The sequence below is a fragment of the Protobothrops mucrosquamatus genome, unplaced genomic scaffold (genome assembly GCF_001527695.2).
Source record: "Protobothrops mucrosquamatus isolate PMUCROS unplaced genomic scaffold, P.Mucros_1.0 scaffold2047, whole genome shotgun sequence".
Classification (NCBI taxonomy): Eukaryota; Metazoa; Chordata; class Lepidosauria; order Squamata; family Viperidae; genus Protobothrops; species Protobothrops mucrosquamatus.
The window spans coordinates 46,181-60,953 of record NW_015388154.1 but is presented as its reverse complement, the minus strand read 5'-3'; the positions used below and the strand labels follow the sequence as shown (position 1 = coordinate 60,953).

At 36.5% G+C, this 14,773-nt stretch overlaps 1 protein-coding gene across 1 annotated transcript in view; it reads right to left on the bottom strand.

The window, feature by feature from the left end:
• Nucleotides 1-5,660: 5,660 nt before the first annotated feature.
• The window catches only part of RNF8 (ring finger protein 8), a 17,571-nt gene continuing 8,458 nt past the window's right edge, over nt 5,661-14,773 (bottom strand). Inside the window, exons 4-8 of the mRNA XM_015823917.1 lie at nt 14,112-14,174; nt 12,305-12,394; nt 11,889-11,996; nt 8,397-8,601; nt 5,661-6,815 (exon numbers count right to left, since the gene is read on the bottom strand). Coding sequence (XP_015679403.1) covers nt 6,607-6,815; nt 8,397-8,601; nt 11,889-11,996; nt 12,305-12,394; nt 14,112-14,174 — 675 coding nt within the window. The 3' untranslated portion in view covers nt 5,661-6,606. The remainder of the gene's footprint in view (nt 6,816-8,396; nt 8,602-11,888; nt 11,997-12,304; nt 12,395-14,111; nt 14,175-14,773) is intronic.

The following is a 14,773-nucleotide window of genomic DNA, read 5'->3' as shown; positions in this document are numbered from 1 at the left end:
GCTAAGGGGATAGGACTTCACCGCATCAAAGGGACGACGGATAGGGCCATGTATCATCAAATCTTGGGTGAGAATCTCCTTCCCTCAGCCAGGACATTGAAAATGGGTCGTGGGTAGGTATTCCAGCATGGCAATGACTCAAAACACATGGCCAAGGCAACAAAGGAGTGATTCAAGAAGAAGCATATTAAGGTCCTGGAGTGGCCTAGCCAGTCTCCAGACCTTAATCCCATAGAAAATCTGTGGAGGGAGCTGAAGGTTCAAGCTGCCAAACGTCAGCCTCGAAACCTTAATGACTTGAAGAGGATCTGCAAAGAGGAGTGGGACAAAATCCCTCCTGAGATGTGTACAAACCTGGTGGCCAACTACAAGAAATGTCTGACCTCTGTGATTGCCAACAAGGTTTTTGCCACCAAGTACTAAGTCATGTTTTGTGAAGGGGTCAAATACTTATTTCACTCATTAAAATGCAAATCAATTTATAACTTTTTTGAAATGCGTTTTTCTGGATTTTTTGTTATTATTCTGTCTCTCACTGTTAAAATAAACCTACCATTAAAATTATAGACTGCTCATTTCTTTGTCAGTGGGCAAACATATAAAATCAGCAGGGGATCAAATAATTTTTCCCTCACTGTATGGATGGGAATCACTGTGAGTGTTACATTGTAATAGATAAATAATTCAAGTAATTTGAATTAAATACTAACATTGGGGTTTTAAAAAAATACATCATCCATCACCTTGAAAAAAAATTATGTATATCTACTTTCATAACATTCAGAAGCTAGGATAATCTTCAATCAAATTGAAATTATAGGTACCCATCATATTGTTATTTGGAAGTTTAGGCATATTAGCTTTTTAATAAAAGTGATATTAGCATGGTATCCATGTCTCCTTTTGAAGTTCAGGAAATCATTTTTTTCCTTTATGCCAACACCATTTCTTTCTTTTACAAGTAAACATTAGCCTTTTCAGCAACTAAACAGTAGAGAGCAGATTCTGGAAGTCCTTGAATTCACTTAAAAGTTTTTAAGAAAGATACAAACCTTGCAAGGAAAGGTAGAATCAGTGTTTTCTCTGTTTAGTTCTCACATGTAAACAATGTCTGATCACTTGCTTTCTAAAATAGCACATACATTATATAATGTGAAATAAATAAAGGTGATCACCAGGATGAAATCATAAACAAAAATGTTTAATCTACAAAACCAAGCTTTCGTCGGTCACACTACCGACATCGTCAGGGTATAAAATGCTGGATCCGGGAGTCCGTTTTTATGTGGCTGGCTGCCTCTGCGCTCTGACCCTTGATCGGGTCATTGGTCCACTCATTAGCATCGGCTGTGTAGTTCTTAAAGGGGCCGTTTCTAAAGTTGTCTTCCCCTCTCCAATTGCTGTTGTTTTCTTTGTGCGTGTATGTATGTATCATTTGTTTCTGCCCCCTATATNAAGGACTTGAAATCCCCCTTAATAAATGCTTCTTGCTTTATCTGGATTACTTGATGATTTTTGAGTGGTCAATAAAGCCCCTTTGCAAAAGTAAAAGTTTTTCTCTCCCAAATTCAGGGGAGTAGGTCTTCAGCTCCACATAAATACAGATTGCTCAAATTTCAAGGCAACAGAAGGTACTATGAAAATAGTGATCTGTTCTGATAGCATTTGAATTAGATTGCCTTAGTGTGCTGTATGTGAAAACACCAAAGACACTTTGGAAGCTACAGCTGATTCAAAGTAAAGCGAAAGACAGGAGGATGCTGATGGGATAGTTCAGTAAGAGCATATACTTTTAACAATTTTAGGTCTTCATTGGCTTATTCTCAGTCTGCTTCCAAATTCAGTTCAAGGTGCTGTTTTTGCTCTTTAAAGCCCTTTACAGCTTGCGGCTTGAAGATCACCTGCTTTTCTATCAAGGCTCTAATGGTGGAAGTATTGTAGTTTGTCTGCTTCTAAACAATTTTCACTAAAAGCCCTTCTTAAACTACAATACTTCCACCATTAGAGCCGAGACACATAACAGCAGAGTTTTTCCACATTAGTGGTCTTTTAATAGAGAACAAATGTGTTTAAGACAATAATAGTAAGTCCTTTCAGTTAACATTCTAGGCCATCAACAACCCCTTTTATCTATATTACCAAAATTTAGCAATCATTTCTTGAGTTGCCAAAAATCAGTGAAAGATTCCTGTCATTTAAAAAAGTATATGAAAAAACATATAATACATTCACAACAATAGCAATGTAATATTCAAAGATTACTTAGCATTGTACCCAATTTTATTTTCATTTTTTAAAAATCCTTGTGATATAGCCCTGCCTGCTTACATGATCATCCTTGCCCCAACAAAACACTAAGTGTAGCCCCCAGCCTTGGAAATAGTTCTTATACTACTTTGAAAACATTTTACACTTTCAAACATCTGGACATTTTACATTGTGATTTTTAATTTTTCCTTTGTTGCTTTTCTATTTTATTGATTTTGATCGCAGTACACTTTTTGTGACTATAAGCTATTCCTTCTACTTTTAAAGTGAACTCTAAACTGCTCTGGAATAAGATTTTCTGAACCACAAGAATAATTTTTTAAAAAATTAAAATGCTATGAAGCAGCTTTGCAGAATATAACATAGTTTATATAAGCAAAGATATTAAGGAAAGTTCAATCAGAAATACAAAGTATATTAATTTTGAATAGAGGTCATGGAGAAAACAATAAAAATTAAGGAAAAAAATCAATGCTGGATGCATTCTACAAAAAGCTGGATTACTGCGCCTAGTTTATTTAAATTATCTGGAAGTTAAATTACCTGGGTAATCTCAAAAAACTAAGCTGGATTTATCATTTGGAACTGAATGGGAAACCTCAAGAAATATGAGGACTATAGGCCAGCCTGAAAAATCAGAAAAATATCATGGAAGGCAGTTCAATTCGTTTTGTCAAGTAAACAACATATACATGTCTGTCACCAGGAATCAGTCCTAGCTCAAAGGACTTGCTAAAAAACTTAAGGAAGAGTAGCTGGATTAAGTAATTCTCCTTCACTGGATAACCATTTATTCATAACTTGCTGTGTAGATGCAAATTTTAACTATATCCTCCATTTTTCAGTGTAATATCATTATCCAGCCTATTCTTGAGTCATACTGTTTTTCAAGTGTTTAAAGATACATTTATGATTTTGTCGTCTTATTAGTGTTCACATAAATCTAGCAGAGCCAGAATTCAGTGAAGTTGTCACATGGGTTTTCATCTGTCTTTTCCCATTTGCTTATTTATTATTATATTTGCATTGTACCTTTTTTTTTTACTTTAAACATGCATGCAGCCATCCTCCCCTGCTTTCTGGGGCTAAGAACTGAATGGAAATGCAGTATCAGTAACAAAATACATCTGGGTGACATATTAAGAGGTATTCTAAATTGGAAAAGTCCTTTGTACAGCACATTTTTTTCTATCTTCAGTATTTGCATTAAGAAAGGAATTCTTACCTTACCTGCTTTGGGACATAATGATCAGAGAGAAAAACTTAAAGAGAAAAAGTATAGAATACTTAGTGGTAAAGTTGTTCAGAAACAGCATAGACCCCATTCTTGGATAGAATATGATGGTAGAAATAAATAACATCCTTCTCAAGTTTGATTCATGAACTTTCTTCTAAAAAATTTGTTTGCAGAACACTCTTATGATAGATGACCAAGAACTAATACTAAAAACCATTATAAAAATAATTGAACTGAAGAAGCTTCTTGGGCGAGAAGCAAAAAGTCTTCAAGGAAAAACAAAGAAAGTCCAGTTGCCTCTTGAAAAAGCACCTTCGAGCAAATATAATATTTTTACTCATTTAATTAGGTTGTTTCTATTTATGCAGAAATATTAGAAATTCAAAAAGCTTCACAAACGTTTAAATGCTACTGTTTGCTGACATATTGATATTTTATCTTCAAACAGTACAGGTAATGTACTTGAACAAAAAAAAACTATACAAACTTGACTGTATATTTATTCCGCAAAAAAAATTAAAATTTCATTCTGTGGAAAAAGCACACCTTTGGCTCAGTTACCTGGTTCTACCCCCATTTGCAGAAACAACCTCAAATATGTAGTATTTCTTATAACTGCCTAGCAGCTCTGAAATCAACTGAGAGGAATTTTCTTCCCATTCCTCCATGTAGAATTTTTTTGGAGCTGTGCAGTGTTCGAGGGGTTTCTTGCATGCACAACCATTCCGGCACCTCAATGGGATTTAGGTCCAGCTTTTAACTTGATCATTCCAGAACCCTCTATTTTTCCCCCTCAGCTATTCCTTGACATGTTCATTGTCATGTTGCAAGGTTCACTTTTGGTTGAGGTTCAAGCTTCAAACAGATGGTCTCACATTATCCTTAAATGCCCACAGATGGAACGAAGAATTCATAGTGGATTCTATGATAAACTACCCAGACCCTGATGCAGCAAATCACCCCCTAACTTTAACATTTCCACATATCATGGTTTACAGTTGTTTTATCAGGTTTTTCTGGTGATACATTAGGTTTTCACTAGACATGTTTTCTGGTACTGTGGCCAAATAATTATCTTTGCCTCTTCTGTCCGGAGCACATTGTTTCAAAAGCCCTGGTCTTTGCCTACGTGTTCATGAACAAACTTTAGTCTTGCCCCAATATTTTTTCTGAATAGCAAAGGTTTCCTCCTGATACACCTTCCATATAGATCTAATTTAGGCAGCTTCTAATAGTAGACATGCCCTTTGACATCAGCAGTAGCAAAGAGCTACGTCTAGGTCACATGATGAAATCCTGGGGTTCTTAAAAACTTCTTTCAACAACTTGTATTCCGCTCTTGGGCTGAACTTGCTGGAACAACCTGGTCTGGGTAAATTGAAATCTTCTGTTTGTAGATCTTCTGTACAGTGGAATGATTAATGCCCAATTTCGGGGGGCAAACTTTGTAAATCTCCTCCCAGAGTCATAGACAATTATTATCTTCTTTCTGAAGGCCTCAGAAATATCTTTTGATATAGGCATGTGTATACCACACACTTCAGTAACTAAGAGCAAAGCAAACTAAATGTCTTAGGTTTGAATAAGACAGGTTCCTCCCAAATCTTCTCTGACAATATTCTAATCATTTGCACCAGATCTGGTGCACCTGAAACTAATTTTAGGTATTTGAGGTGATAAATGTAGGAGTATACTTATTTTATTAATATTGTTAAAATTAAGATCAATTATCTATGTTGAAATACGTTGAAAAAGACAAACATTTCAGTGGGGGTGTACTTAACTTTTTTCACATGACTGTACCTCCACCAGTAAATTCTGGGTTAAGTAGTCTGAATAGGACCTTGTCACATATGGGTTTTGCTGCAGTAATGTATTGATAACTATTAAGGCTTCTTACAATTACTTGTAATGATACTTAACATTTACATTTGCAAAGTCCAGTTATTAAAGTGTAAAATTCCTGTCAAAGCTAGAATAGGTAAACTGAACTGACTGTACAAAAATTCATAAACAGAGAAATAAAAGATTATTTCTTTTTTATATCTTGCACCTTAATAAATAAATGAAACAATATCTTCAAGTAATATCAAGTAAAACAAAAGAAGGCATAATCAATTGCTTGAAGGACTGAATGCAAAGCCTGTAACATGGATGTTGTACACTTATGACCGTGAAATTCTAGAACACTGGTATTGTGTGATCTTCCATTTGTTCAGAAATGCACCTTCTTCACTCTGCTTTTCCAGGTGGTTTTCTTCACTTTAATCTCAAGATAATTACTTTCCCCTCACATAAAGTTTTGGATTAATTTTATTATATACTGGCAACAGAAACTGAAGAAACCGATTTATATCTTTTTATGAAAAACATAGTACAGTTCCTGCAAACTTTAACAATTATCTTCAACATGTTTTAAAGTTATAACTGAGGCTACCATTCTTATTCTGCTTATGAACCGTTAGACATATATATCATAGTATACAATTCAGTTGACCAACAATCATTGTTAAAGTTACTGAGAGAAAATTCAAGCTTGTGATATTCAAGCTTGTGCATTCTCACCCACAATTTTTATTCAAGCTATGAAAACCTTTGAAAAAATCTGCTTCGTAACATACAGAAAGCATGTATGAAGCACTACTCTTCTAATCAATAAACAGCTATGTTTTGCCAGGTTCATGCATTTGCTCTGGAAGTTATTCCTGCTTTTTTCACTTGAGTGTAGAAAAGAAAGAACATGAATTTGGAGAAAAATACGTTAGCAGTTTGGTTGATTCAAACAGGAGTTTTTCATTACGCATTCCTTTATGCTGTGAAGCATCTTTCAGATACGTTTGCATAGCCCTAGTTTTCATAGCAAGAACAGACAAGGTATAATCTCCATGACTCCAGTGTGACAAATGAGTCATACAACTGAAAATTTGGACTTTTGGAAGTAAAGATACCCATGTATGCAATGAAGAAAAGAACAGGATCCTGCAAAGCTCCTTTAATCCACAATTTAATATTCCACATCTTCTTTGTTCCAAATACCCTTTTTCCTCACAGAAACTATCCTGAGGAGATTTCAAAAAGCTGCACACATGCAGAGCAGATTTTCATTTCACATGGGGACTATCAGAGTCATCCTCAGAATCATCGCTTTGAGAGCTGCTTGTGAAAATGCTACTGAGGGAATGCATAGATGAAAAGCTGCTGCTCTCACTATCTAATGTTGAGGTAAGACTACTGCTCTCACTGTCTGAAGAAGAGGCAAGACTACTGCTCTCACTGTCTGATGGTGGGCTTGGTGGAACAACCCGCCTTCCTGAAATTAAACAGACAAAAATACGGCAATTAGTTTATACAGTGTTTGTATGACTTAGGCCGATACAGATACCTTAATATACCAAAGTTATCTAATTTAAATAATTTTTTTTCAAATAAATCTCTGTCACAAGATTACATACAAAAATATCTAGTGAAGGCTTGCACAAGGCTATTTCACCATCAACTGTCTTAATGTTGTGGAGATACCAACTGGATAACTTTCATAGTCACAGGCCAATGGTTCTCAACCTTTTCTTCACCAGGGATCCCCTTTAAACACCTTTTGTGGCCATGGACTATTGTCATGGACCCCCAAGACTTAAAATTTAAATCATAACATTTCTTCAAGCCTTCGCAGACCCCTTGTGATGACATGGCAGCCCCACAGAGGTCCGCGGACCAGACGTTGAGAACCATTGGTTGTAGGCAGATAAATGTGGAGGAGGAGGTGGGCCCTATCATGATTTCAAGTCAGATATAAACATACAGAGTAGAAGTCTATTAATCTCATGAATAAACTTATTCAGATATGCACAGGTTTCATGTTTCTATGCAGATACATATGGATTTACTCTAATTTTAATATTTTATTACCTATAGTTGATAACATTTTATAACCTAATGAATCTATCAGAATTTATAGTTCTACAGCATTTGTGCTAGTTTTGCTGCCCTAAACTAGTAATGTTTGATCAAGAATTTTTTGAAGTTTTTTTTTTAACTGCACAAGGACAAAGTTTGAAAACTCTGCTGTAAATATAAGGCAAGAAAATTAGAACCATTTTCTTTCATAAAAGTCAACTATTGTCAAATATTTTCAAGCAATATAATATTTATTCTAGCACCTACATCAGGAACCATCTTCAGTAATCTCAGACAGTGAATGATCTTCAGACACTAGGTTGGGGTTCACTGCCCTACACTGATGTGTTAAATTTATTTTGAACACAAAATCTGCAAATTACTATGCTACCTTAAGAACTGATTCATAATACTTCAATAGTAATTATTGTTACTGACTTCTTAGAACATTTTAGAATGGTTTTCCACAAGTGTAAGAAAAAGTCTCATATACATATGTATCCTACTTAATGGCACAACTATTCCAAGGAGAATATTAAGAAGAGGAGAGAGATCAGTTATTACAAAAAGGTGCCTACCCTTATCTCATCACTATATATCAAAAAAGTGGAACAATATAAAGTGATCACTAAATTTTAGCTGCAAACTACATTCCACAACAGACACCATTTCTTTACTTGCAACGTGATACTTTAATCAGCTGATCCTGAGGATCTGGTTTACTTTGAAGCCCAAGCTTCAAACATCCTGGGAAGCTAGGCAACTTTACAATTTGTCAAACACCTGGCAAATTTGTTGTATTGTTCTCTTTTCAAATTTGAGCTCAGTTCAATCCTAAAACTATAGTAGAAATGCAGATAGAGATTTAATCATGAATAAAATAATTAAGTTAAAGAAGTATGTTTAGCTTGGTATTGATACATTTCTAAATTACTTCCTAAAATAAGCAGCTGACAAAAAAGATTCAATTGCTAGGAGTGGAAGACCCACCTCTCACCTTTTCTCTCTCGAATAAGGGACAGACGACGGTACTTTGTCTCATCATCCAAGTTTTCCACCATCTTGTCAATACAGTTGTCCAGAACTAATGACCGAGTCTTGGATAATATTGTCCCTCTACATATTGGACACTCCATCTTACGTTTCATCCATTCATCAATGCAATATGAGCAGAAGCTATGTGCACAATTTAGAGTGACAGCCTATAAAAACAAGAATGAAAGTAAAGTGCCACTTTATAGAAAGTCTTCTTTTGCTCATCACAGTTTATCGTGGGGAAGAATTAATTGTATAAAAGAAAAGTGTTAAATATGAACCCAGCACTTTCCAAGGTTATTCTGCATAGTTCCACTGTCCAGTATAACAGATTTTGTTACATTTCTTACATAGTACTATCTACATTTATATTAGATTTATATTTTGTATCATTAACAGACATTTGGAGAGAAAAAACAAGACTTCAAATAAAAAATATAAAAATATAAAAACAGTATTATATAATATTAAACCAATTCCGGTTTAGTTAATTTACATTCCAGGAGAGTCTAGAAGTGGGGGGGGGGGGGGCTGGATCAGGCACAACAGGCTTTACCTCAATCCAAGGAAGACTAAGTAGGACTATGTTTTTGGACCTTATGGTTCCAGGGATCTTCCATCTTTGAGTTTGGATGGGTGGCATTGCCCAGACAGATCCACTGGGCAATCTGGAGTCCTCCTGCACTCACGCCTCCTGCTCAAAGAACAGATGGCGGCCGTGGCTAGGAAGACATTTGCACTTAGGGTTGCGTGTTAGTTGTTCCTGTTCCTGGACTAGGGGACCCTATTCACAGCCACTCACGCTCTTGCAACCTCCAGATCAGACTGTTGCAATTCACTTTACAAGGAGCTGCTCTTGAAGAGTATTTGGATGCTTCAACTTCAATTTCAATTAGTGCAAAATGCAGCAACGTGTGCAGTTCCAGTCATTCGGCCCATGTAATACCACTGCTCCACAAGCTGCACTGGCTTCTGGTGTGCTTCCAGGTGCAATTGAAGATGCTGATTGTCACCTCTAAAGCCCCTCATGGCTTCTGTTACGTGTGGAACCATCTCTCCCTAATTGTTTCTACCTGTCCTTCCAGAGCTGGCAGGAAGGGCATACTATTAAGTGGCTGGGCCCCGAAAGAGAGCCTTCTCTGCTGTGACATCTGTCCTTTGGACCGTCCTCCTCCTCGAGATTAGATTAGCCGTATCCTTGTAGATCTTTTGTACGGCCTTGAAAACTTGGCTTTCTGCCCGGGCCTGGGACTCTTAGGGTGGGTGAAAGCCCATCTCCTGGTTATGTGATGATAGGTTAGATCAGGGCTTTTCAACCAGTGGTACAGGTACCACCTGTGGTACACTGGCACCTGGCAGGTGGTACGTGACCATCCTAGAAAAGTGGTAGTGGGGGAGGGGAATGAGCTGAACCGGTGGCAGCACCGCACAAGCCTGAGCGAGAGATGGCTGGACCTGCAGGGCTCAGCGGAAGCCCCAGGATCAGCGCCAGGCTCCAGCTGGAGCTTGGTGCTGATCCTGGTGCTTCTGCTGAGCCCAGAAGAAGCGCCGATCAGCTGGAACGTTGGAGCATCTCCAGGGTCTTGTGATTTACATTCAGATGCTTGGCAACTGATTCATATTTATGACGGTCACAGTGTCCCAGGGTCATGTGAAATGACCAAAACCTGCTGCAACCACCCAGCAGATGGGTGGAATAAAAACCAAACACCCCCCCATCCCACCCCCGCTGCCAATCCTCAACAGAAATGCTCACAATAAAAACCACAGACAGGAGGAAGAGCGCCACCGGGTGGGCAGGCAGGTGTCTTGCTCAGCTGTGCCTTGGGGGGCACTTTTTTCAGTGCCATTGTAACTTCGAACAGTCACTAAGCGAACTGTTGTAAGTCGAGGACTACCTGTACTTTATCACTTTTTTCCTTTTGGGGGGGGTCATCAAGTTTTTGACACCTTGCTAGGCGACTGGTGGTACTCGGATATTGCCATATCCTAAAAGTGGTACAATGGGTGAAAAGGTTGAAAAGCCCTGGGTTAGATTATGCCTTGCTGCTATGTGTTTTTATTTTTATTTGCTTTTACATTGTGCATTTTACTTTGTTGTTTTAGTTGTTTAAGCCGTTTCGAGTCATATAAAAGTGAGATGGGTGGCTATATAAATTGAATAAACAAATAGCCATTCCCCTCACAAACATGAGTCTGGATGGTTAACAGATTGAAACAATATATAACCAACAAGGTAAAACAATAATCAAAAATAAAAGAAACATAATAGGGCATCCAAGAAGGCCAATAACCAACCCACCTGGGCTCAGCTAATCTTCTATCTCCATGCCTGGGAAACAGACAGGTCTCAAAAGGGCAACAGCCTCCATTTGAAGACCTCCAGTAAAGCAGAACTCACCACTTAGTTTGGAACCACTTCCAAAGGCTTATCGGATATTACCTTCTAATGTCTAGCTTGAATTTACTTCCTTGGATTGGATGCCACTTGAGGTGGGCTTTCCCTCGAGACCAGTCCTTGGCAGAAGTCATTGGACAGCTCTCATCACTGATATGCTTTTTGTGTGATGCACCTCACACAGGTTAAGTCTGAACTGTTGCTATTCTCTTATCCTTCAGACCCCAAAATTATATACTGTATTAATATGTTAAGTTCTAAATCATAAAATGTAAGCATCGGAAAGAACCTTAGAAATCATTTAGTCCACCGTGTTGCCTAGTACACGAACTAGTATATATTTCTGACAGATAACCATTCAGACTCACTCCCAACCTTTCCAGAAAGGTCTACCACCACCCGAGGCGATTCTTTTTGATGTTCAACCAAAATTTACTCTTTTTTAAACTGAAATCCACTTTTTCTTGTCCTGTTTTCTGGAACAATTCTGCCTCGACAGACAGCTATTATGTCCCACACATTCTTCTCTTTATAAACCAGAAAAAATGGGGGGAAAAATCCAAAATAATTAATACTGAGGAGAAAACAGGTATCTCAGCCAAGTCATTAAAAGCCCAAAAGAACTCATCTAGAAGGATTATACAGGTAAGCATGATTACAAGAGGGGGTAACACTGGGGACATGGAGATTCAACAATTTGTATGCCACCACCTGAAAACACACCCTCACAAATATCCGTGTGTCTAACCTGGAAAAATGGGGCAAAGCAAAGGGAGACATCTCAGAAAAACCTTTCTCTATTTCTGATATTCTCATTTTTGCCTAAATTGATTTTTTTTCATTGACTGTTGCTAAATAGATTTGATATGCTCCAGTGGTTCTGTTCTACATTTTTAAAATCTTTTTCTATAAGATCTTCTATAAGATCTGGTTTTCCCTACAGGGAAGCTTTAAGGTTTAATCTCCTCTCATAGTTTTCATGAAAATAAGAAGAACAAACCTGTACTTTGCTCTGAAATTTTCTCCTTTAAACAAAACAATAATATTTATTTTTACCTCAATAAAGTGTTCAGAGCAAATTGTACACTGCAGCTCATTCTCCAATACATCATTCATCTGGCTCAGTGCCTCTTCTTTTTGTGCTCTTGCTTTCTCCTTCTCTTCCTATAACCAAGACAGAACACAAAAACACAAGGAGTGCAATTGCTGAAGCTAGGAAATGGAAAACATGCTTCATAAGATGAAGTACCCTGTACTCAAAATATAAAATTTGCCTATATGATTAAATAGTTAAAATACTTTTTCAACCCACTACCATATTTAAACATAACAAGGAGAAATGAAGGCAGTTCACACTATCAGTGGAAAGGAAGACAGGAGCTTCCTTAAGAAACCATATAGACATTTAAAAGAGGATTTGTAGAATGTCTGCACTATCCATTTTTCCATATGTTCATGGGGTCTATTCATACCTTGGTTTTTTTCAATTCCCTATCCTTGGCTTTAATTATTTCTTCAAAATCTTCCTTATTACGGTTCAGTTCTTCCATCAGAGCCTGATGCTAAAAATTAGAAGCAAACAAAAACGGTATCAGCAGTATGCTGATTCAAATTAAAAACAGTATGCTGCATTCAAGTTAATATCTCTGAAACTGATTGCCATGGAAATGCAACTCTTCTGAATGTGCTCTATAAAATGTGCAAATATTCACCTATACAAGATTATCAAACTATAAAACACTAAAAAAGTAGAAGCCTATGGTAACAAAGAACTATTAACTTTAAAAACACACACAGAGAGACAAAAAGATGAAAACGGTATTGCAGTGTTGTGCTGCAAACTCCCTTTTGTATTTGCATGTAATGTCACAAGACACACACAAAAGGCTAGGTCCTACATCACAGCATTGTTTTCATCATTCTGCCCTCTTTGCCCCCACCCCTGCAGATGCTGCTGTATGGGTATCTATAATGCAGATACACATATATACATTAAAGAAATAGACTGTATACATTCGGTACTTAAGTAAATTGCCTTCAGTACTGTCTCCTCCTGCTGCTGCCTCATTAGCTTGGACTAAGCCCTTCCACCCTCACAAATCACTTCTGAAACCAATCACCCAAAAGGAGAAAAAGAAGAAGCAGAAAGCAAAGCAAGTGACCATCATTAGCACCATTACTTCTGCTTTAAATGTTTTTTCTTTATTTAAAAACTTTTTATTTTAATAACTTAGTACTGTTCTGGCATTAAACGTACTGGGACATGATGGCTGAAGGATAGTATAAAAAATGGTTAAAAGATTAATAAATAAAATATAAATTGTGAGCAAGAACAATTTCCTGAAAACAAACTGGAATATTCTAAGTGGCCATATGATATACATTTTGGTAATGTAGTTAGCCATGTCATTGCAATACTTTTTAGCAATTATATTCCTCATAACAAAGAATGTAATATTAGTAGTTGGCTACCTTTATCTCATAGGAGACGCCCACTCTATAATGACTTGCATTACACCAAGATACAAAACTAATGTCCTAGCAATTTATCAGTGGTCACATCTCAGTTATCTCTGAATTATATAAACTTCAGGAAAAATATAAACTTGATAGGAAACCAACAGGACGCAATACAGAGATGAGAAAGAAGCAAATATAAAATAAAACCAAACAGAATAAATGTTGGACAAGTATCAAGCAGGCTGTCAAAACAATGGAAAATTGACAACTTGTTGATAGTCAGACCTAGTAATTACAGTAGTATTAAAATTGTCAACACAGAATTATAGATGTCAGGAACTACTAGCTTCTTTAGTAGGGCAAGATAATTGGTCTGGAGATCAGGAGGATGAAGCAATTACAACTACAGAGCAATTAAACAAGCTGCAGTCCCTCGCTAGAGAAACTCTAAGTGACCAAAGCTTCACAACTGAATTTGTGACAAAGGTTTTTAACTGTGTTATCAATTTTTGACCAACAAGGTAAGGCCAATAATTATGTGGTGGAGATATATGAATATTTTTATGAAAATAAGGCAAAAAATTCTTTTAAGAAGGATACAAATAGCATAGGAATGGCAAAGCCAGTTAGATTGGCCCAGGAAAAAGATGGAACTGGCCACAAAGAAAGTAAAATCCTGAATGAACATAGAAGGGATAAACAGAAAATAAAACAGAGCAAAATAAAACTAATTCCACGGAGAAATGAAGATACTTCTATGAACCTAATAACCAAGCTTTCTGATTTAAGTAATAAAAACATAAAAATCTCTTAAATTACCTGTAGTAGAACCTGAGCTAGTTGGTCCTTCAGTCTTTCTTCTCCATGTTCTTTGTTTGCTCTCTACATAATAACAGAACATGAGTCACGAGCAGAAGAAAAAAAATAAAAAATAATGTCAATTTGCTGGATATCATGTACATTTAGAAAATGCAACAGAAGAAAATTACTGGTTGTGAAAACTGAAATTTTAAAATAAAAATAAATCCTGAAAAATTATCTTTATTTTTGTAAGTCAAAGATATATCCTGCTAAACACTATACTGTACTTTTAACATGAATTCTTCTACTGCTGAATGTTCAAAATGCTCTTTTTTTTCCTCTACTAGGGCTATCTCTCTCTTCCACCTACCAAACAACAAATTTAAAGAAACAGATAAGGCAGTGAAACATCAATGGTTTTTATCATACTAGAAGAAAAAAAATACCTTCAGCTGAAAACACTTGAACCTAATAGCTGCTATTGAATTTTTCTATATTAATATATGTTACCTTTTCCAAAAGTATTTTTAAAGTGTTGTTTATTGAAAACATGCAAGTTAAAATATCTTACAAAATATCTTCCCCAAGGAATAACAGGTATAACTACTCTGGAGAACTAGAGCCAGTAATCAGAATATATATTCCATAAATATTTAGATATTTTTCATCAAATGAAATTA